The 24,812-nt window shown below is 37.3% G+C and overlaps 1 protein-coding gene across 1 annotated transcript in view; it reads left to right on the top strand.

Annotated features, from left to right (window-relative positions):
- The window catches only part of ANO10 (anoctamin 10), a 123,116-nt gene that overhangs the window by 80,273 nt on the left and 18,031 nt on the right, over positions 1-24,812 (top strand). The window contains exon 12 of the mRNA XM_027897559.1: positions 597-713. Within this exon, the coding sequence (XP_027753360.1) occupies positions 597-713 (117 nt within the window). The remainder of the gene's footprint in view (positions 1-596; positions 714-24,812) is intronic.

Genomic DNA, 24,812 nt, shown 5'->3' with positions numbered 1-24,812 from the left:
AGGGTCGTATTTTATTTTGTTTTGTTCTCTTCTGACGCTTTCTCAGAAGTGCTTTTACGTTTCAATAACTTCTCTAAGGCAGAAGTTGTTCCTATTTTTACAATAGCTTGTTTCATTGGTATCATGAAAGACATAATATTTGTGTGCATGCATGTATGCGTGCTGCTATAATTGCATCCTACTATATGTAATTATATATGTGTATATACATGCACATTTAAAATTCACGATGAAACTGTATTTGCTGGGTGCCATATTTCAATTTTGATGCACCAATAATATGTTTTAAAAGCTATTATTTTGCCTGGAATCACAAATACAAAATTGATTTAGAAATTTATAGTATATAGCCAAAATAGGATTATTATGAAAATAAGCCAAACTATGTTTATATTCAAATTGTGAATGACTGTAAATAGAAAAAATACAGAGTAGCTGAGATCTAATGTGGTTATAATAAAGCTGTCTGTGTTGTACATGTCATGAGAAATCATTGTTTATACCTCTATTACTAAAACTTGGAATTAATATTATGCTGTTCTCTCCATGCTTCAAACTCTATGGAAGAATGTTTTTCTTTTTGCTTTTTTTTCCAGCACTTGCTACTCGCGATAAAGTTTATCATGGCATTTGTAATTCCGGATAAACCAAGAGATATCCAGATGAAACTCGCCAAATTGGAATTTGAATCTCTAGAGGCTCTCAAACAACAGGTAAGAGCATTTCAGGGACTGCTTCATTTTCTGTTAATCCATCATTGCTTAAGTGGAGCAGAGAGTTTTAACCTATTTATCTGCCATTTCAACACACTAACGTGTGAAAGCATCAGGAAAATAATCTTCCTTTTCAGACATCTTGAAATTCCTGGTATAGCTAGTAATGTAGCGACTTGTAATGTCTGTTGTCCTTGTGTGTGCAAACATACTTTGTTTATATTGTCACTTTTAAAGGACATTGGGCTTTATGAAACCTCATTTCATCCCCTGGAGGTGTTTGTTATTGCAACACTAGGATTTCTGTCATTGCTGAAATACCACCACAAGTAAACAGTTAACTTGGTTCAAATATTAATCAGGCTGAACATGTTTGAAATAATTGTGTTGTGAACTAAGTATGGGTGAGGGTATGTAATGTTGCCTTATTTTACTGACCATACAATATTCTCATTTTGTTGCATTAAAAAAAGTATATTTTACAATATACTTAACAGGCATTCCAAAGCAATTTAGGAAAATAAGGAACCAGATTGTTTTACTGAGAATTTCTGTTTTAACAAATGATTCCATACTGAGAGTGGTGGAGATCACAAGAGATGAAGAATTGACTGGCTTCAGTAGGATACAGAGCTTCTACAGAGCTGGTTTTGCAATGGCAGCATTCTCTAGGAGTTTCTGACTGTACCACGCTAGATAGGATTTCTAAACTATCTTACATATCGGAAAACAGAAACCTCCCCAACACTGGGATGCAGAGACTGGTTCACCTGTTTGTTGTTATTTAAGATATTTTCACACTGCAGAGCATGGTTTTGCATGAACTTATTCTTTGTGTGCTCCACATACACATGTGTAAACTCCTTTATACTGTTATCTTTATAAAATGGAAGGTTACTTTTTAAAGCATCCACTGTAGCTGCATGTGACAAAATGATCTCTTGATTCTGAACAAACTAAGCCTGTAAACAATACACTGCCTTTTCTAGTTAAAATCCTACAGTTTTGTCTGATTCTAGAACATCTCTATTGAGGTCAGTGCTGTCTTTCATAATCAGCCATAACAAACAAAATCCAAATTACAATTGAATCTAATGCCTGATTGTTGTGTTTTGCTTTTCTCTAGTATGTTGATGTGAAGTTAACAAGAGTTGGTCGGGGTCTCATGTGGTTTTTAGATAGTATTAAAAGGAACAGGACTACATTTCTATTTCAGTTGTTCTTTCTGTTTTCATTTTGTAGACCAGCAAAAATAGGTCATCTGCCAGAAACTTAAGGTCAAGTGAATATAGTCAGTCACCTTGGGTTTTTATGTTCCAATTGGAATACAGAGTCTCTTTCAATATGAGTGCACTGTCAGCAGTAGGGTCTTCATCTCCTGTCCTTACATCTGTGTATTCCTACAATAAAACATGCCTGATTCCCAGTTCTTCCAGGTTGCTTCATTAATTCAGTAGTGAAAAGTAAAAGTTACTCTGAATTTCAGCAAGAACCAGAAGCCTGCTCTGGTTCTCACCTATACTTTCAAGCTTCCTACAGGATCTGGGAAGACTATTGGCTGGGTTTCAGGTGCCTTGGTAGGTACTTTAAACACAAGTGCCTGCCATCACCTTTCTAGATTTCCTCTGATTGATGCTGTGCTATGTATCCCATAGACATGTAGATATTTGGGCTTTTTTTTTTGTTCTTTAAGGGATTTTTTGAGTGAAAAATATCTGCATTTAAAAGTAATACATGGATGGTGCAAAAAGATACGGAAGCATTTATTTTAGAAGCAGATTTTCTAGTTCCTCCTCCTACTGAGAGTCAGCGTGGTAATTTATACCATATATTTTACTTTCAAGCAAAAAACAAGAACAACAAAATCCCCCAAAATAACTCTTAAAAAAACCAGGCATAAATGTCTGTTGTGGGATCAAATGTTATGGAAAAAGTGGCCCATACACTTTTGTGTAAGTATGCATTGCATTCCTTTCTTGATGCTATCCAGACGTGCAGTCCATTGTGTTTTGCCACATGATCTTTTAGAGCACTGCTATCTCAGGATGTTGCTACTAGAAGGGTATTTACAATGGCAGACTGTAAACCTCTGAGATGCCAAAGTAGATTATTAGGCTTCATATGTAGTGCATGGGGAGAAGATCTCCTAATACAGCTGTTTTGAGTAGTTCTATTGATTTTGCTTGGGATCCTTAACTTTAGATAGTGTGAGTACCTTTACATTTTCATTAATGCTAAGCTAATTGCTTTCTAACCTGGTGCAGTGGGACTGTAACTATTCTCTGTTCAAATCCGTTTGAAGACTTGAGTGTCTATTTGAAAGGGATTTTAGGGAATAGAGTGTCTCAGTTCTCTAATAGAGATGAGCAGTCATCGTTAGAGCTTTTAAAAAAGAAAACCTGCTATAGAGTGAAAAATGCCATAATAAAAAAAAAATTCATTTTATATTGGAATGTCAGTCTTGTTTTGAAGTTCTCAAACTTTAAGAAAGCTTTTCAGGAACTTCTGTAATGTTTATTTCAAACATTTCTTTACATAGTTTGTGTTAAGACTGTTGAAGGGCTCATAATAATCTAGACTGGGAAACATGCTACATCTCTAGACCTCCTTTCAGATTTCCCTGATGTCCTTCAGTGTGAAGAATGATAGAGGAGGTTGGGTAGACTCTATTTGTGGGGGGGAGGGTGGGGCAGAGAATAAACAAATGTAAACTTTTTATGGAGGGCCGAAGAGAATATCCAGATTTTTGGAAGAGGAGCAGGAATGATTCCTTTCACACTCCCTAAAGTGTTGTCACCAGCAAGAAAACCTGAATAAATGGGCAACTAGAAATGGGTACTGTCTGCCACTGGAGTGATGGGCCCTTTTCTGGTGAGCATTGTGATCCCTCTTAGGGAAGTAGCTGTCTGGTAAAGTGGGTGAGGAGCCCTTGCATCATACACTGGACCAATGATGTAAAATTCGTGTGAGGTCACTCATGTCTAGCATTTTCAGGGCAGTGACAGCTTCTGGATAGATTAAAGCTTTATGAATAGACAGAAGGCCCTCCTTGTTGGAGAAAAGGGTTAACAGTATATTCTTATAAAAGGTCCAAGTTCTAGAAACACAAGACAATCACAGATTAAGCAGCAGAACTTGCATTTTGTGGACTTGACTACAGTCACATTTTCAAGTATTAGGAGATCTGCCCAGTATTACCTTCTTCCAGTTCAGGCAAACATCAAATAAATACCTTTTTTCTGCACTGAAACTAGACTCAGGCAAAGCAAATGAGAGACAAACTAGGGAAAAATAATTATATATTATAAAAATAATATAGTAATTATTTTCTGATCATGAAATACAGAGAGTAACAGCTCCAGCAGGATGTCTAATAAATATTTTTCAAGGAAGGATGAAGTTTTAAATGATGGGGAATGGCCTATCATTTCACAAAGTGCAACTCGTTATACAGCATCAATACTAGCTCTGAAAATGGAAATTTATTGAAGTAAAAATGATTGTGTTTTTTGTAGTACTTTTGCATTAAAACATCTGAACTATGTAAATTGAGTAAAGATTTTTTTCCTTATTTTATCTCCTTCTCCACTGTCTCAGCAAAATACACATAGCTCTGATAGCAACAATAGAGAATTACATTTTAGTGCAAGAATTGGCTTTTTTCAGAGGGGAAAAAACTGTCCTTAAGCTGGACCAGAAATGCAGATGTGCATCATTTTTTGCTCTGTGCATCCCTTCCCAGTTTCCTCCCCACCCCTTGCCCTTACTTCCAAGGGGACCTAATGTATAAACTTCCTGTCATCCCTGTGCTCTGGCTTCCTTCCTTAGTGTTCTAGCCATTGGTGGCCACTGTCTTTTAACAGGAACGCCTTTTCCTTCTGATATGTGAAACCTTTCAGTGCTTCCTCTGAAGAAGTGCGTCCATCTGTTAGATATCTGGTGTCCATCTGTAAATGTTCCACCAGAAGGAGACTCCAGACAGGTGACATGCTCGTGAGCAAAGGGTCACCTGTTTGACAGCTGTCATCTTTCCTCAGCTGACAGCAATGGAAAGGGTCAAGCTTCTTGAACACCAGCCGTGAAAATAAGCTTCCCTTCTTCTCCCTGGTGTATTTCTGTTTAGAGAGAGATAAAGCAGTGTAGTTACTCAGCCTGGGCCAAGTGTAAAAAGACCTTTTGCTCTTTCACGCAGTGTCTCCCTTGGTAGTTGCACTGTCCACATACAATTGTTTAAAGGCAATGGTATAGTCTGGATATCAATAAACAATTGCTTCAGTTGCTTTAGAGTGAGATCTAGGTGTTTGTAAGTCAGTAGTGCTCTTTCTAAATGATTTCCAGCAGATTAACAAGTTTTTTGAAGCAACAGTAGGTGCAACTTTCAGTAGGATTTCTCCAGTGATGTCAAGCATTTCCTGAAAATGGTCTCCTTTCTCAGTTCCCTCTCAAGGAAATGAAAGACATGAAGAATGCTGTGACTGATCTCTGCATCATCTTCATTGACCAAAGGCTTCTTCAAAACACTTCTTGCAGTGTGTTAATTAGCTTTTTCCTGAAAAAGATGATGAGACAATGACAAAGAGAGACTGGTGTTTGTTCGCCAGGTGTAGTGATATGAAAGCTTTGAAAGCTTAAACACTCTCCTTCTTTCTGCAGGTATTCTGGCATGCAAAAGTTCCTGTTCTGTCCAGTGAAAACCTTCTGCTTCAAGTAATTTCAGTGCTTTAACATTGCAATTCACAGCACTGCAGAAGCTCTAGTAATTACAAAGCTTTCTGGTTTCTGACTGCAATTGCTGAACCTTGTCATTTCCCCTAGGAATAGTACCAGCTAGCACTAATCATGTCCTTTCCAGGAGGAATACACTATTCTGACCCCTGCCCTGCTGGAGTGTTCTCTCTGAGAACAGCTTTTTTTAGCTCAGAGCAAAACAAAGAGGTACTGCTAACTTAAGGGTCTTCTGCACCGTGTAACGTTTGTACTTGCTCCTCGCAGCTCTTCAAGCTGTTGTTCTTGCAGAGATTTTCTAATTGCTAACGTATGATGGGTCTCAGAATGTGACTGTGGGTGTGATGGGCCAGTATAGCTGCTTGAATTATCAGTGAGCCTCAGAAATTACCCTTCTTCTTTGGTGGGGGAAGGAAGAGAACAGGATCTTACTTTTTAACTATTTAACGTTGGGAGAGCTTGAATCATTAATTCTTAATGTCCTGCTTATTTGTCTTGCAAAGCAGAAGTTGAAGACAGTTTTTGTTTTTTCTTGAAGTTTGCTGAAACAGACTCTGTGGTTTTCTGCCTTATTACTATATTATTTCTGCTGTAATTGCCAGAATTTAGAGGGACCTGTAGGTTCAGGACTTGCCTCAAAACTCGCAATAAAAGGAGAAGCTTGTTCCATGCTCCCTGTCAATGCTGAGTAAACGTAAGGCTGCAGTCAGACAAGAAGAAGGACAAGTAGCTGACGTGAAAAGATCTCGTTGGAATAATCAAAGATTTGCAAAAGCAACCTTGTAGGAAAGACTGGTAGAACTTGAGCTTAAACATTAATTTTAGGTTAAAACACAATGTGATGAAATGAACTATTTGCTTTATGTTTTGCCACAGCCCCACAAAACAAGTCCTTAAATATAATATTGTTTCTAAACGAAATAATTTTTTTTAACGAAGGCTCATTTTTTTCTGAGAAAAATATGTGACTGCACCTTTATTGGTAGACCCACTGGTTTGTGTAATCAGACATAATTCACAGTTCATGTTAAAATAGAACCATTACTAATCATGTTTGTTTGCTTTAAGTTTTTTTAAGAGACCAAACTTGTAAATGCAAGTTCACAAATGCAGTTTTTTCAGAGTGAATAGGCAGAATGCTTTAAGACATGACAGTATAACATTTACATATGTTTGGTTACACCAGGGATATAATTCAAGTAAGATCCATTGTATTTTGGTAACAGTTTTTTAAGCACAGGAAGACTTGCACCCAGTCATAGAACAGATTGTGCTCAAATATAGTTTTACCTGTGTATTTTAAACATGAATTCTCTTAATGCCAGAGCTTGCTTGAGAGTATGTTAATGAAAATTACTTTCAATATAAAAGCGTTAGCAAAATAAAATTTATGATAGTCCTTTAAGGACAAAAAAAAAAAAACACAAAGGCCTCTTAATTTGGGAGGAAGGTTTTTGTGTCCCCATTTGTGACTTAGCAGAAGGTGAGATGACACCAAATCTGTCTAGTGGGAAATAAGTTAAACTTTTAAATGTGGGAACCTTGAGAGCTAACAGTATAAATATAAACTTTTAGATACATGTAGATGTGATGGTAGCTGATACTTTTTTATATTTTTAATGGGAACAGAAACGAACAGTGCACCAACTTCCCAGCAGGTGTAATTTTCTTTTTCAACAATCCATGCATTCTCTGTGGCTATTGCCAGGGGCAAAATTGTCCATCAAGTTCTGTTTCCATAACAGCTGAGTCTCTCTGGAAGGATAACCCATTCTACCTTTTTCAAATCCTGACTTAGAGCCTGGTGGTGGAATGAACATCAGTCAGTTCAGTGCTCTCTTTACGCCTGACATCCCAGGTCGTTGATAAGATACGATCTTAACAAGGAAATGTGGAGTAAGGGGATAGGGTAAAAACTAGGTTAAAATTGTTCCTACTGTAAGCCTACTGCAGCTTCACCAGGCTTTCATAGTTTCAGAACCCAGAGGGGATCCCAATTATATGTGTACTGGTTTGAATACAAGGGAACAGGCTATTCCACTTCCCATGCAAATGAGAGTAAAGTGCCACAGTGAGATTTGATTTCAAGAACTCTGGTAGCCAGCTTTCAACAGGACATTCATGTGTCTGTAGTTACAGACTTCTAAGTAGTGGTTGTACCTGTTACTGAGAAGGTGAAGGACTAGAGCAAAAAGTAAAAATAAATACCTTCTCTTGTTAAAATTCCTTCAAAAGAAAAGAATCCCACAAGGATTACACTTACCATATTTTCATGACTTCCTTTATAGAGCTGAATAGAAGTTGATGACAAAAAATACAGTATTTTTTTCAAGCAACTGTGGACTCCTACACACCTATCACCATTTAAATATCCTTTTCCCTATGCCACCTCAGAAGATCCCAGTGAGAACAATAGGCCTTTTAAAGGAAATGGTATTTTATTTGAAATAATTAAACTTGACTCAGGAAAGCTTTCTGTACGGGCAGGAAGACAGTAGATAGAATGCATCTCAACTTTTCAGAGATGATGATTTCCGCCAAATTTTAGATGTTTACATATTACCTGATTATACCAGTACCACCCTTCCTCCCAAGAAAACCTGTCATCCTGTCTATGGGGTGAACTCTTTCTGAGACTAACTAGAGATCAAAAAGCAAGAACCCTGAAAAAGGAGGCAAAAATTTAAAATTAGGTTTGTGTCTGCATGTTGCTAGTGATGACGCTTGCACCATGACTGAGTTGCTCTTCCTTCTCCAAAAATAGAGAAAAACTGCATTGCAGAAGGTTTCAGTCTTTAAGTGCCTCTGTCTCTTGACACCTGCCTGGCAGGTAGTGCAAGTGATTGACTCTTAGTCAAATTACTGTTCCCTAGGAGCCACTGAGTTCCCACAAACTGGACAGCATATGGCAGCATTTGGATTTTGGCTTGGGGGTTTTGTGCCACTCGTAATTTTCTAGAACAAATTATCAATTCATATTTCATTTGCATTCTTGTAATTTATGCATATTATTTGGCAGCCTAGTTTTGTGCACTTGATCTCCTTTGCTGTTCTCAAAATTTGCGATAATTCAAAAATTTAAATGTGGTCAAATTTGTGCTGAGGAAAACCTTCCAAGTGAACAGACGGATGTGAAGCAGCCTGGTCCAACAAAGGTGGGTTTATTTGTTTTAACTCCAGTGCATTAGAAGGCTTCTGCAAACTCTGCATATGTTCATCTGTGTCAGCTGAAAAATAGTCATGTCTTATACAGGTTTCTCTGTTGTATCAGAATAAACACTACCCACTTGTGTGTGTTCTTTGTCAACACCTGTTTTCTCAGGTCTGCTGTATCCACAAATAAGGAATTTCGCTATAATGTCTTAAATAATTTTGCCCTTTATCCAGATTGATATTTAGACTGTATTTAAACATGATCTTTAAGAGTTTATGACATCACAGAATTATAGATTGGTGTGGGTTGGGGCAACTAAAAGTCATCCAGCCCAACATCCCCATGTTGAGCTAGCTGGTATAGCTGAAGCTCTTTGTGGATTAGGAAAGGTCATATTTATAGGATAAAATACTTTCAATGAGTGACATTTTGTCAGAGAGGTTTTCTGAGTGTTCTTCTATTTGCTTTGGAAGATGAAAATAAAATCCATTATTTGTTTTCTGGAACACGTTGAATTGTATGTGGGATTTTCTTTGTGTAAAAGTGTCATGCAAGTGTTAAAACAAAAAGTCCCACCTCTCTCACTTGTAGAGATGTAAGTGCTCTAACTCCAAGTTGAATATGCATGTGTGGCAGAACAGCACCAGCCAAATTTATTCTATGTATTTCATAGATGTAACAAGTGGGGAAAGTAACATTTTCACTAAGGATTGTGTAACAATGGCGGAGATATATTATTCAAAGATGAACACTACTTGACTGAAATGAAACTAGGAAATGATAAGGAACTGCAGAAAATTTGATCCCTTAACAGAGCATGAAAGGATGTCCAGTGTCTGAAGAAGAAGCAGAGATGACCTCTGTGTGTCAAGTGGAAGGGAGATTGAGTCCTCTTTTCTCCCTATGCCATATCAGGCAACAGAAGCAGGACCCTGTGTTGAGTTACTTTGCTAGAAGCAGGCATCAGTCAGAAAGAAGTTTTGACTTGCTTTTTGCTCCATTTCATGTCTGCCCTCTCAAATCAACCTGCCAGCTTCCTTAGGAAGGCACTGGTAGCACTTGTGTTATCAGAGGAACTTGATTGTGACATTTCTTAATTGATATAAATGATTAGGAAATCAGAAAGGAGCTGCAATGGCACACCAAGAATGCAGGAGATGAAGATAGGAAAGTCTGCAGAGATTAAGCTCTGATAGCTTTTCTGGCTAATGCACGTTTAAGATGTGTATGTGAGAAGAAATCTGTATCTACCATAGGTACATTTAAAAGCCTTTTGTCCAAATATCAACAGTTCTTTTTAATACAGCTACAAATGATTCTCTTAAATTATGTGACAGTCTGAACCAGTAGTTTGTAACCTTTGCTGCCATAATATAGGAGGGATTATTTAGGGATGATTTATTTAGTTTGTCAAGAAAAGGGGCGAGAGATGTCTTGTTATGTAGGTGTAGGTGTGTATTTGCTTGTGTGTGGAAGTGTAGTGGGAGACCTTTTAACCTTCTTGATAAAAACATAATGTGGTCCAGTGTCTGAAATCAGACATTACATAAAGGAGGCACGATTTTGTACCTGAGAAAATTGGTCAGTGTTGGTTCAGATTAGAAATGGAGAGTATCAGGGACAAAACAACCTTTTGTCAAAGATGGTATGCCGTGTCTACCACCATCCACAAACAGATGTCTAGGAAAGAACAGGGAAATGCGACAACTAGGTAGTGTGCTTCCTTCTGGAACTACCATACTTTACAGTAATTTTTAGCTCTTGATTTTTCTAAGACAGATGTAGTTTCTTTGTGTTTAGTAATCTTCAGTTATTTTTTGTTCCATGAGAGTGTTCTGTTCCCCTTTGAACCATTTTTATCTTTAGGGTCCACAGTATCCTTAGGCAAGAAGTGCCACAACTCATTATTCTTGGCCAAGGACACAGGTTGTTAATTTGCAGATGTCTTAATATATTCTAATCAGGTTTGGTAGAAAAAGGTTTTAACTTTTACATATGAGAGGAAGTATTTGGCTGAATTGTCATGGAGGTCCTTTTGGCCTCTGGAGTCAGTGAATCTGTGTTTCTGTAATTTTATTTTATGAGCTTTTTGGAAAACATGATGCTTGTTAATGATGCTTGCAAATTTGCTTTAAGACAATTAGTATAGTTGAATAATTTTCTTCAGGCCTTTAACTGACTCCTTTTGTTCTCTGTATATAGATGGCCAAATAATGTGAATTGATACAAAAAGTCCTTTTCTTGGAGACTAGTTTAACATTCTGCTAACACAATGAAATCCAGACTTGGTTACCAAATTTGGAAAAGTTCTAGTTGGCAAAGTTTGGTAATTTCTGGTCTTCCACCCTGGTGTGGTACCTGAATTGATTTATCTAATCTGTTCCTTGCCACCACAGCCGGGATATTAGGTGCTAAGTGTACTTTCCTGTTCTTTTCTCATGGAAAATGGTTTAATCTGCTGACATCTGAAAAGTCTAAGTATTGTCAGTTTGGCAGTTGTCATTAGGTGAGATACCAGGACTTGGTGGTGGTTGATTTCCCGGCCTATTGTGTTTTTGAAGTATGCAGGGCAGCTATGCCACAACAGAACATTGACGTGACATTGTTTAGTTTCATAAAATAGCTGAGGTCATTTCTATCACTTGAGACTGGGACACTTAGAAGTCTTGTGTTTCAAACTTTATAAAAGAAAAAAATATAGCATTGATGAGGAATAGTTTTGTATTCTTTGATATAGTTGGTTATTTACATGTGTGACTCATATAAAATTGTATTATGCATCTAAAATTTTTATTATAAATTAGGAGGAAATATTCCCTTAGTAATTAGCTATATTGGCTTAAGGCATTTATGTGTTGAAGGGTTAAGAATTTGGTTCATGACCAGAAAGCTTAGAAATACAAAGAGGTTGAATCTTTCTGCTGTTTGGCCTCTCTTGTGTTTCTCTTGTGCCAGCACCTCAGTAAGGTATAGCCAAATTTGAGCAGCCCATGCTTTCTGCCTAGCAGTTGAGTTACATCCTTCCTTTGTAACTACTGCATTCCTTTATTTTCTTAAAGGCGTCTTTGTAGTCACAATAAGCAGGTTTTTAAAAATTCATCTGCTTTCCCTGGAGGAGATGCATTTAAAAGTTACCGTCTTTATCCCCCTGTATTGTGCGCATGTTTTCCAGCAAGCATTAATCACCCCGGGTAGCTTTGAGGGCAAAACTGTTGCACTAAGATAAACATTTGAGAGTCTGCTTTAATGCCCAAAGCCTCTTAGCTTTTTTGGGTCAAATTATCTTGAATCCTCCGACTGTGTTTCTAGGCATGCTACTTCTAAATGCTACTCATTAAATTCAGACTCTGTGTCGTATTTTTGTTGACAAGGTTAAAACGAGGGTATCTCACAATTAAGGTCCCAACTTCAATGGCAAGAACAACAGAGCAGTTCTACTTTCTTACAGCTGGAACTTGAGAAGAATGCTGGTTGTTTTATACTTACAGTATTATCTATGCTTTTTGCATTCTACCGGTGTCATTATTACAATACTGGTGCAAAATGAGTCTGCTCCGTTACAACAGTGTGCTGGGAGTTAAAATTTTTGTTGACCGGCATGTATGAGTTCATTTCTTGTAGTTCCAATTGTCTGAAAGACCTTAGGTTACAAGTTTTCTGCAAGCTATAAATAATTATATGCAAACATATTTGAAAAAACCCCAAACATTATGTATTGTATAACTATCCTGGAAAAGACAAATAGAAGTGGTTTTCTTAAGATGCCATGGGTTTTGCATTGGTATCAGCCAAGAAAAAGAACTCACAGAACTCAGTTCGTAAGAATTGTTTTTTCACGGATTATGTTCAAAAGTTGTAGCTTTGCTAAATGCTTGAGTACTGTACAACGAGTTTTGTTTTCCTTCCTCCTCAGTGAATGCCCTTAGTTAATATTTGCCATCCACTCAGCTAAAGATTAAATTACTGAGGACTGAGGAAAAAAAAAAAATTATAAAAACACAGGTTTCTCCTGCTGTGAAACCATGGCTGTACTGCGTGCACAATGTGATTTTTCTAAAGTTAGGTTTGCTGGCAGGAGATACGTGTGAAAATGTCCAAAAACCAGAGACCTCATCTGTTCCTGCTGGTAACTAGCATGATGCCATTAGTGTCTGTAGTCTAGGGAGCTCAGCGGGTGGGGGAAGTGAGGGAGGATTGTTAGTAGTTTTTTAAAATATCTTCTTAAAAGCCGGATAGCAAGAGAGTTAGAGAGGAAGAGCTGTCAGATAGTCAAATATCTGGGAGATGGTTTGGCTGTCACAGTATATGAAAGTTATGTAAGGTGTATAAGCATATTACATAAGTGCTCCCCTGGGCTCCAGGTCACCGGCTGCTCTTCCAAAACTAACCACCACCCGCCTGAAACCAGCCTGGAAATACAAGCAGCACATTTGGGAAATGGGCATCTGCGTTGTTTCTGCAGCAGTGGCAGCACGTTTGCATGAGATGCACGTTTAAAAATATTCAAAAGGAATATGATGTTTTGTAAGAAGAACAGAATCAAATGTCCCTAAGAGATTAATTGAATTTTGTTTTTACTGAGTATCAGTTTAAGAGAGCAGATCATGTACAGCAACTTGTATTGCAGTGGAATATATTTCAGTACTATGAAATAGTGGGGAGTTTTTAGGCCCAGCAGGAAGGGCCTGCCATTAATGTACAGTCCTAATAAGCATTTCTTTGCATTTGGAAAAGAGAATTGCAGCTCAGCAACTTTTTTGCTGGTTGTTTTGATATTGCTAGTAAAATCTTCTGCAGATTTAACTGCAGTTCTCCTGCAAATAGAAGCATGGGTATTTCTCGTGGGGGAAAGAAAGGTGGGGGAAGATCTGCTGGGGCTTCTTTGATCTGTCACAGTTTAAGATCAAGACCAAAAGATGTTTGATGATGAACCTTTTCCATCCTCTGCAGCACATTTTAATGGTAGCAATAAGAGCTCCATTCTTCATGCTTTAGTCAGATAGCTACAGCACCTTCTTGACAGATTTAATTTATGTTACAGGCTAAGTGGTTGAAATCACTGTAGTAACCGTAACAGATAACAGATGAGAGCTCTACAAGACATTCTCCTCTTCTTAAGTTATTGCAAAGATTGAATTCAGCTTTGTGAAGGAATACTTTTTCATCACTCAGTCTCCTTTCAAAAGCTCACTCAGAGGTGAGGAAGCCGACAGAATACCTCCATAGAGGTGGAATGGTTGTCTGCAAGGAGCTTCTTCTCATCCAGATGTTGTGGAACACCGATGGCGTGTCCTCTCATGGGTACCAGATGCCAGGTGCTGACAGAATGATATGATGGTCACATTCTGAACCATCAAATCAGGAGCAGTATCAGTTCCACTCTGTCCAGAAACAGTTTGCTTTGGTTGTGGGATATTCACCATTAAACTGAAGCCTCTTGACCTTTCCAGCGTTGAACTAAACTGAACACATTTTTTATTATAGACTGCTAGTGTATAAGTCCATCCTATAGCTCAGTTATCTCTTTTGCCTGATACTGCTTTGCAGAGTTGCAGTCGGGATCTGTGTTCATATCCAGCATTGCTGCCTCTGGCTTGATACAAAAGGGTTACTACAATTCATTGCCAGAGTGAGGGACAGTTCAGCTGTAGGTCAGACCTTCTCCTCCAGGAAACAAAGAACAAAATTTAGTGTAGACTGACTTGCTAAGTAAAATGAAGGAAATTCTGTCCATTGGCAGCCTAATGTTAATCACTAACCTCCTGCAAAAAGCTTTCTGCTACTTCAGTCTGTTGGCTGGTCCTAAAGTAATTGCAGTTTTCCATGAACTTTATGAAGAAACATTTGGCAGAATTTGCTGCAGCCTGTTGTCCTGCTTCAGTGTCATGAAACTCATTTCTGCACCTCACAATTGCTGGGATCTCATTGTCTAGTTTTTTGGCAACTGTTTTTTGCTTTGTTAGTGCAAACTGAGTTTTCTGTATTTTCCTTGAGGAAAATCTCTGTCCCGATTTCCCACATTTAGGAAGGTTGCCCCATGAAGCCGTCCTGCAGTTCTGTTTAAGTGGAACATTTCACACACGCATGCTGTACACTCAGGACAGGATGGTAACTCATTGCTCGTCACTGCGAGTGAGGTCTCTGTGGGCACTTTTTTAAAGAAGAATAATTATTTACATGTTGTAGTAGGAAACAAGTTACTGGGGTTTTTTTGCAGGATATATAACCTGTGTTCATCATGGTGCACTGTAATTTTTTGCCTCAACAGAATTTATGTCTTACTGATTCCTTATTGATAAAGAAATGGGAAGCTGGTTGTTCCTTCTCCAGTTGGGACTCCAGGACAGGCAGACCATAATAATCATGGACGTCAAGTGTAACACCCGTACAATCCATATGACAATATAACTTAAAGAACCATTTAAGTAAAATAATGTTTCTTTAGCGTTAAATAACCAAGGGGCAAAAAACTTTGTGGGTGAAAAAGGTGCAAACGAGTTAGCTCAGTTTTCTAGTTTTGTACATCCATCTGCAGCCAGGTGGTTACCTTTGTCTGACAAAAAGAGTCCCTGATGATGAAATGAATGTGCTTTGTGGAATCGTTGGGTATAAAAATGGTCTCCTTTCCTTCCTGCCCTATTCTTTCAAATTTTGTACCTGCTTTTCATATTCTGTCCATTGGGCTTTGTTCTGAAAGGGTTTTTGTCTTTATTCATTTTGTTGTATAGACTCTTCTAAATCTTTTCAGTTTTGCATTGCTTTGTTTTACTTATCTTAATGTTTCTAATCTCCATGGGAGAGATGTTTTGAGGTTGTCATGCAATGAGTTTCATGAACCTGATTTAATAAATATACTCTTTGCCTGGTTGCAGTTCACTCTGGACTCTAATAAGCTGTTAGGCATTTTAAAGTCTCTGTACAGTGAGTATTTTGTAAACATCCATTTATTTGCCACTATGAGTGTTCCACAGCTCTACACAAAGTGACAATGGAATTAATCCAGGAAAAGAAACAAGCTAAAAAAAGTCATTTAAGTACCCATGCCAGCCTTGCTCTGCTAGGCAGTTTGTTTACATTGATTTTATTAGGACACAAACAAAGAACTACAGAAGAAAAGAATCTATTCTGAATTGTGCTGTTCACTCATCACAATATTCACTATTTGAACAAAATCTCCCAGCCTCTCAACTAGATTAAATTGCATTTAATTTACCCTCATTATGCACCCATTTTTGTTATAACACTCAAAATACTCAGTTCTCAAAGGCCTTCATTTCAGTGAGAACAGAATGTGATGGTTTGTGAAGAAAGCCTGGTGCAATCAAAACTGAATGATGAAACCTGAAACTGAAAGTTGAGGAAGGTGGAGGAGTGACAGGAAAGGTAGTTGCACATAGCACACTTAGAAGACGTTCCTTCATTTGCTTTTTAACTTTGCATTGATACCAACCACACAATTTCCTTGTCTTCATGTAGGAAAAAAAGAAAAAAAAAAGAGCAATTCCTGCCTTCCTCGTCATGTTGAAATGTAAACTCTCTCATTCTATTTGAAGTACGTTTTTATTTTCCTAATACACTTAATTCTATTGCATGTATACACATCTTTACACACCTACATGTGCATGTGGGTCTGTACAGAGCCATATGCCCTTTAGAGCTGTTTTTGTGGTAACCCTGAATCAGCTTGTCAGTGACAATTTCAATAGTAATTCTGATGCTGAATCATTTAGTAGCTGCTTTATTTAAATCTTACTATTTCAGGGGTTTTTTTAAGTATTAATTTCTTTTCCTCTGGGTATATATGCAGCTTATGGCCCCTATACTGCATATGCTTCTGTTGAAACATAATTTTTTCTGTATGAGATGTTCCTCATCTTGTAAAATAACATTCATTTTCATCAGTCTTTTGAGATAGGAGTTCTGAAGTTTGATTAGAAAGGCAAGGCTGGTCATGAGAATTTTTTAGACACCCTGGACTATTGGAGTAGATTCTGATTTAATTTCACTAACAGAAATAGAGAATGCAGATTTAAGAAGATCAAGCCAGTGATTCTTTTACAGCTGAGTGAAAACCACAGTTTCTGAAGACTGAGTTGATGAATGAATGCTCTGTGGATGTGCTTTGTAACTACTCAACTAAAAAAAATAAGATTACCATAACGTCCTGAATCCAGAAACAATGTGAGATGATGGAAGCTAAGGAGCCCTGTGCTTTAACAGCATAAAACTCCTATAGCTAATTGGTGGCATTTCTAGTACTAGCATTTTGCTGTCATAGCTAGTACAATTAAAATATCTGCACTGAATATATTATATAGACACACAGGGAGAATTTGCTTTAGATATGCTAGTCTCTCCTGTTCCTTGAAGGAAAGCAAAAAAAGAGGTTCCTCTGAACAGGAACCTAACTTGGAGTTATGAGCAATCTCTGAAGGAACCTGCCCCTTTCTATTAACTGTCTGTGGAGCATCTTAGGACTGGTCTCCCTCAGGATGAAGTGTGAATATTTTCATGGATAGACACTAACTAAGAACTTGGTCCATAATATACATCCTACTTGAAAATGGAAGTGTTTATATTTTGACCCAATTAAAGCACAAAACTCAATATGTCATGATTGACTCAGGAGTGAATAATGGGGCCCATTAATACAAGACTGAATTTGAGCTTCAGGAAATGTGAGTATCATCCTTATCAAAGGTCCTGCTTGGTAGTATCTCTTTGTATCTTTCATTATGCTTTATTTAAACAAAATGGCTCAACTGAAATGGATGAATGGAATTCTTTTTAAGTGTTAGTCCTCATTTTTACAAATACTTTGTCCGAACATAGCTATGTATAAAAAAAAAAAAAAAATCTATGCCTAAAAGTAGAACATAGTGTGGTTTTTGCTTGTTATCAGTTTAAAGAACGCTAGGACCAAAATTACATGTTTGTTTGTTTGTTTGTTTATGCCTGAAGGTCTTTGCATTTTCACTTTCAGGTTTGTTTCCTCCATTATCATAATCACTGTCTTATGCAGAGGAACAGTATACAATTGAGTTTCCTTTAGAGTGTTACACAAGGATGATATCATTCACCAAGGGCAGAGCAAAATAAATAAATAAGTATACACTGTTGTCAGGGAACAGCATTGCGAAATTGTGTCTGTTTGGATCTTAAAAACTTCAGCACGTGCACTGGCTATAAAATTAGCAGTTGAAAATACGAATTCAAATTGCCTGAGTCCCTTGAAATGAACACGGTAGAGAGCAGTCTTTGTTTCCAAGGCAACAATCAGCCCCGTTCCTAAGGACTCAAAAGGTGTTTAAATGACAAGGTTGGCTTCAGACCGCATCGTACTAAATTTAAATTTTGCATTCATTCAGAATATCTGGAAGTATAAAACTTTCATAATGTGAAGTACAGCTCTCATTACATCTTTACTCAATCATGAAAAGAACTCACTCCTACAAAATATATTCCCTTCCGAGTACTCTAAATATTCTCAGTTCATGCTGCGTTTCCAATTTGTCACTGTAACTATTATGGGAGACAAGTAGTGATATCTATAGCTAAGATTAGATAATACTTTCTATTACATTAAACTACAATATTAGAATGATAGCAAAAAATTAGGCTCTGGAGGATGTGGTAAAAAAAATATTCAGGTATTTTGGCATATCTAATCGGTTAGATCTAATGAAGAGCTCTTAGGAAACACCCCCCCCTCCCCCCAAGAAGTCATGTTCATGATGACTAATAAATGCCTGATCTGAGTTTTATGAACTGTTCTTTATACATCAAAAGTGATTTTTTTCAGGATACTTTTTATGAACACTTATGGAGAGTTTTTCCATACTTGTGTGGCAGCATGAAAGAGCAATGATTTTGAGGGAGAAGCATGCCAGCAAGGAATCATTTCTTTAGCAAAGCGGTAAGAAGAGTTAGCTCTCTGTGTCAGAGTGGAGCAAGTGGATGTGGAGTAGATTACGAAACTTCCAGGAGTCAGAAGAATTTAGTTTCGTGTGAAGGAACAGTAAGCTGATGAGAATGATGATAAAGTCAAAGGCACAGATCAGAAGGATTATTTGAACAATAACATTTATGGTTGTTGGGGTTTTTTAATGGAAGAGAGGGAGGGATGAGTGCAGGCATAAAAGCTCAGATTCAGCTCACATGGAGATAGAGGAATTCAGTGTTGTGACAGGTTTCATGTTTGTGAATGGCTCTTTGCTCTCTGGTTACGTGTTTTCTTTCATGAATTGAAAATTCAAATTCTTACCACATTTTGTAGATATGTCTAGTTTGTTTGTGAAGAGTAACTTTAGAAAATAATGATCTTGAGGCAGTACTATCGGGGAGAAGCAATTTACTCAATAATGTGAGTAGTTGTGCAAATCCTTTGAGCCAGAATCTTCAAATTACGGTTTCTAATTATTTCGAAATATATTGACTTGAAATTCTAACCTATTTAATTCTCTTTATATAGAAAAAGATTGGTTTGTTTTGGAGGTTTATTAATCAACAGATACACTTCTGGGAGAGGTATCATTATAATGGTTTTGAAAACCTCAGTTGTTTTCTGAAATACAGGTATTAAAATCTCTGTAGCTTTCCTATTGAGGTGGTGATGGTGAAATGTACAAATCTGTTTCACTTCACTACTTTTTACTGCAGTAAAAAAACTACTAAAATCTTTAGCTGGAATAATCAGCCCAACTCCATTAGATTTGAGAGCATCTCACTCTCAAGAGACCTAGCCCAGAGGTTGTTTGTTTTGGGTTTTTTGGTGATGTTTGAATGTTTAAAAATGTCTAATGTTTTAAAAGACCCTCTAAAACTTATAACAGCATCAATTATCAGTACCAGAGTGAGGACTGTAGGTTTGTTAATGATATATTGGTTGTAAAATGGAACTAAAAGGACAAGTAGTAAATTGAAGGGAACTTGCCAAACCACAGTTTTGCTCCCTGTGCTCTGGCTTTTTATTCCACCCAATATTCTTACCTCGGTCTGTGATAAGTTAAGTGATGTTAGTGAGTGATGTTGCTTTGCCAAAATTTATTTTTATTTTCACTGTTTTGAAGGCAAGGTAAATACTTTTTTTCTTTGCTTAGAACCTAACTACTGTTCTTTGATTTACATGCTGTTTATTATTCAGGATACACAGTTCCTCCATACGCAGTATAGAGCACAATCTATACTTAAGCAGTGTAGATTCAGAATTGTCTCATTTGCAAATAAATGGTAGTTCTACACAAGTCTTGGGTCTTCAAAATTGTAATTACACTCACTACTTTTTGTTTCTCTGTTGCCTGCCTAATATATTCCTAGTTGTAAAGAAGACAGGGATTTTGCAGAAATAATGTATGATAATGTAATCAAAGCCAAAGTGGAATTTTTAGAAATGGTGATGGATTAAGTGTCTAATTTCCACTGTCTATCACTACAAATTAGGTGCGGCCTTTAGAAATTTATGAAAAGTTCACCTTTCATTCATTGCAGTTGCCAAATACAAAACTAAATCAGTGCTATTTATAATCTTCATCCTCAAGGATGTTGTATTAGGCTGGCAAAGGCTACTTTTTGGGTGTGCATCGTCCAGAACAGTCTGTGCCATCCAGGTGTTACTCATTACTGCAAACAACTGGAAAGCTCTTCACTTAACACAGCAAGGGAAATATTGTGTCTTGAGCATTGCTGGGCTGCAGAGAAGAGTTTGCAGTGGGCTCAGAAGAGACAACACGTGTTTCCACTTTCCTAAGGGTGGCTGACTAGCTCTTGTATCCTCCAGTTGTTTCTAAATGTGCTTGCACTCTAAGCCTGGTTTTATTCCAAGTTTCTTCTGTTTTATATGTTGTACGGTATGATTGGATGCAATATAAGGAAACCAGTTTGATATATATATAAATAGGGAGGCACATTATTATTTATTGAGATATATCATCACTTGAATGTACTGTAATTCAGAATAGCTTGAAATGCATAAGAGACTGTAATGGTCACTTATGTGGCAGTCTTTTTGCAGTCTGTTTGCACACTATATTGTAAATTTTGTAGTATCTTTTTATGCTTTTACATGTTTCAGAAATTTCAAAGTTTCATAGTAAGAAGGCTTTACAGTAGCTTCTAAATATAAATAAGATTAAAAATAAATCTTGCAAAACTGCAACGATCCATTTAATAAAATACCCATTTTTATAAATGCCGTGAAAGGAGTGGGTGAAAAATAGTGTGACACATCATGTGGGCTTAATCTGTTTCGTATAAATTTGCTGTGAAAGCTCTAGTTCAATATAGATAATGTGCAATCTGTTCTAAACATCCAGTTGTACAATAAGGGTAATTTGTGGGAGACAGTTATGGATCTCAAGAGCCCTTTCATCATGCGGAGTATTGAATTAATCTCCTCCTAAATGCTCATTCAGAAAGTGCCAGAAGACTGCTCAGTTTGGTTGCCATGGCAGATATTATTCTCCTGGCTCCTTGGAGAGCTAAATTTCTATAAACTATGAGTATTTTCAAGTTTATCAAAGGAGTAAGTTGTAGTGACTCTGATTTTGATTGTGGTTGACAGTTTCCCTCTGTCATATGCTTGCATTAATTTTCTTCTTTAAAAGTGCCCTAAAATTTCTTTTTACCTACTTGCTTTCTCATATAGAACAATAACTTTCATTTAGAGACAAAAAAGGGCAAGATTTTGTATATCGAATCTTACAGTCTTTTCTAGATAAAAATAAAAAGGAATCAGAAAATTTGTCAGCTGTGTGCTGAGAGACTAGTTGAAATGGCAGAACTCTGATGAATGCAGGTTGTAAACAGGGAAGGGAATGAAAGTACTTTTTTCCAGACTGCACAGGGTCAGATACTGTGAAGGAGATTGCACTGATTTCTTACAATAAACTTTTCCATTTGCATGTTCTCGCATTGCACACAATCTGCTTATAGGCAGCAGAACTAATGAATCCTGATTTCCTCGGGATTTATGTTCTGTCTTTCCTAAGCGTATAGACAGCTGTGCACAAACCCTGATTAAACAACTGGCAGCTACTCTGAGTTACAATTCTGTTTTCAATGACAGGGTATTGGCTTGGATTTCCCTTCATACCAAGCTACTGATTTTCATAAAATGAAGAGGAGCTTGGTATCCTTGAGACCTGTGCGAATTGATGACTTCTGCTGAAATTTCCTCACAGCTGGAAAGTTATTCTATGGTCCCTTGCTTAGTGGCCCTGGCCCTTTAGACATCTGATTCAGGTGATTTTTAAAGAGACATAGTGTCACTGTGAAAATTGCAGATTTTAGGAGATGGTTTTTGAGTACCACTGAAATTCAGAGTCTTGCTTGAGCTTTAAAGAATTATTATTTAATCATTATTCTGTAGTAATACATGCTCTCAGTTCAAGATGTGTGGTTATGTTTGTTATTTGTTTGTCCAGATGCCTATTACAATGTAGATGAACATGTGCTTTGAACACTTGAGCTTGAGATTTTTTTTTTTAATTTAATTTCGGTGTTTTGGTTACTCAGTACTCAGTATAAACGTATTACTAAGGAGACTGACAAAGTAACAATTCATCAGAATTTGCGATGAGATACTTGCCTGCATTTAGTTACCCAGGTACACCCATCAGTGTTGGAATTACAGTGTTGAGCTCACAGAAAATTCTGCGTTTCCCGTTGTTTGCTACCTTATTCCCAAACTCTGCCCTTTGAGAGACATCCAGAAGCAAAGCTGTTCTTGGCAGTCCTGTGTCAGCTGTGCAGCTGAAAGACTCTCAAATCTAACTCCTAATCAACTGTGAATGTGTGGGAGGACTCTGCTTTGAATCAGTGACAGTGTGAATGATCGTTTGGACAGGCATTGAAGGGAGGAAAGGAAGCTACCCATTAATAACTGGAGATGTCAGAAGTGTTTTGTTGATATGCAAATTTACCATTTACCTACTTCCAAGTCCTTTTTAGTCTAAGTGAGAGGGGACAGGGCGTGCATAAACTCTTCAGGTACTGAATAAGCAATAAAGTATTCATCCTGGACTTTGTTATGAATATGCACCTTCAGTGTGAAACTGCTGGATGCATGGCATAAGTGAGTCTTCCTGGCAAGGGACATTTGGTGTGTGTACAAAACCTGAGGGGAAGGCAGATATTTAGAGAATTGAGAAACTCTGAGTAGGATAATACATCATAAAGCACTCAAACTGGAATCATTGCCATTGCATTTTCTCTTTGCATCAAATTGCACATTCTCTTTACAATCTTGTGTTTCTAGCACAAGATTGAGGAAAATGCCCTTCTGGCCTGAACCTACATGTAGATCACTTTGCCAGCAAATCTGTTAAGAGACCATCTCACTGAAGCAGCAGCTGAACTATGAAATGATTGAATTGTGAGGCAATTAAACAGTGAAAAATTATTGTAAGAAGGTTAGTCACACTAACATGAGGGGTTTTTCAATATGCAAGCAAAATAGGGAGCACATTAAGTGGAGCAAATGAGGCCTGGTGTGTTAATGAAGGATGCAGGGGTTTTTTTGCCTGAATGTCTGCAGTAGTCAACATACAAGCACTGCCTATTATTTCATTCTTCTGCAGAGCATCATAAACTCAGCATTTCTGCTGTGTTTGAAGTGTTATACACTTCTATGAAAAAGCAGCAAGGCTTGACATTTGGGAAATGAGACAGGTTTTATGTTCAAAGAAAAATGGTTAGGGTCAAAGAGCATGTCAGTCTTCAATTAGTGTTCAGCGTCCTTTTAAGTTAGCATAGTGAATGCTTTGGATTCTTCGTGCCTAGTGTGTAGTTAATTCATTACACCCTATGCTGGAAAAACTATAAGAAATATTTATTTCTTTTGACAAGCTGAAAGTGACTGTGGGGTTTTTTATTCATACAGAGAGCAGGATGTTGAATGTTGTATGTTTAACAGATTATGAAGTACTCAAATGTGTTCTAAGGTAATTTAGCTAGTAGACAGTAGTGGAGTTCCTTTAACCTTCTCTTCCTGACATAAGTATTAAACTGAAGTGAATGGCATTCTGTCAACACGATATAATATCCTGCTAGAAATGTTTTGAAATCACAGTGCATATACTATAGCTTTCTTATACAGGCCTACATATACCATTGCATGTGTATCAGACTTAGTATTGCTCTGTTACGGAAGCAAAATTATGTTGCTGCTCTGTGTTTATTTAATGAGAGACAGAAGTCTCCAATATTTAGAAGGAATTTTCATAGAAAAACAAAATTAATTTATTTACATGAAAGCACCACACCATTATATGCTTAAGCATTGTATGCTTAAACCAAAAGAGTTAGTTTTCCTGTATGCACTCTCAGCATTGGTTCTCTTTGATGTGCAGCTGTATAAATTAGAAATAACAGGGAATGGGATGATAGGTAGCTCATGTGCAAAAGAGAACGCTGTTTAGAGCAGGTCTTTTGGGGAGATAATGTCTTTTTTGCTTCTGAGAAGCAGGCTGTCAGGAGGTTTCAATGGTACTGTTAGGCTCTGCGTACCAAATCATGCTTTTTAAGATGCCAGCTCATATAAAACGGATTAGAGAACCCAGGAGGAAAATATCTGGCAAAAGAACTAAATTCAAACAGATACTTTTTAAAGCTTTGTTGTATTTTAAATTTTTGAAAAATAAATGACAATAAATGGAAAAGCAGGACTAGAAACAAATAGAACATTTTGTGAGTTAAGGTTTTGTAATACTCTTTTTCCTTTTTTTTTTCCTTTTTTTTCCTTTTTTGTTGACAGCAAGTAAAACTTCAGCTATCATTTCAGAGCATTTGCGCCTCTGTGGTTTGCTAGGTTATTCACCCAGTGATAGGTGTAATGTGCACTGCTTATGGCTGTATATCCTGTGAAATTGATTGAAAACGGTAAGATGATGATATCATTCATATTCCAAGGTTGGAGCTCTACTGGCTCAATTTTTTTTTTACATGGGAGGTCTGGTTGGAATGTGTGTGTAGAAATGAGCTATGGCTGGACAATCTACCTTTGTTGTCTTGGAGCAAAGCTGTCCCAGAGCAATATATATTGTGATAGTGCACATCTCAGTTTAAAAGTGCTGCAGTTCTGTGTCCTCTCCTTGGTCCCTCAGAGTAGAGGAGAGAATACTCAAAACATGTCCTGTTTGGCCAGGAAATATTACCTTATCAGACACTGGAAGTTTGGTAGGGTGTTGGCTTATTCCAGAAGAAAAGTTTAAGCCAGAAAGAAA

This window comes from Empidonax traillii, unplaced genomic scaffold (assembly GCF_003031625.1).
Source record: "Empidonax traillii isolate 1590-97213 ecotype Southwest subspecies unplaced genomic scaffold, ASM303162v1 scaffold19:size3308961, whole genome shotgun sequence".
Classification (NCBI taxonomy): domain Eukaryota; kingdom Metazoa; phylum Chordata; class Aves; order Passeriformes; family Tyrannidae; genus Empidonax; species Empidonax traillii.
This window is presented reverse-complemented; position numbering and strand designations above follow the sequence as displayed.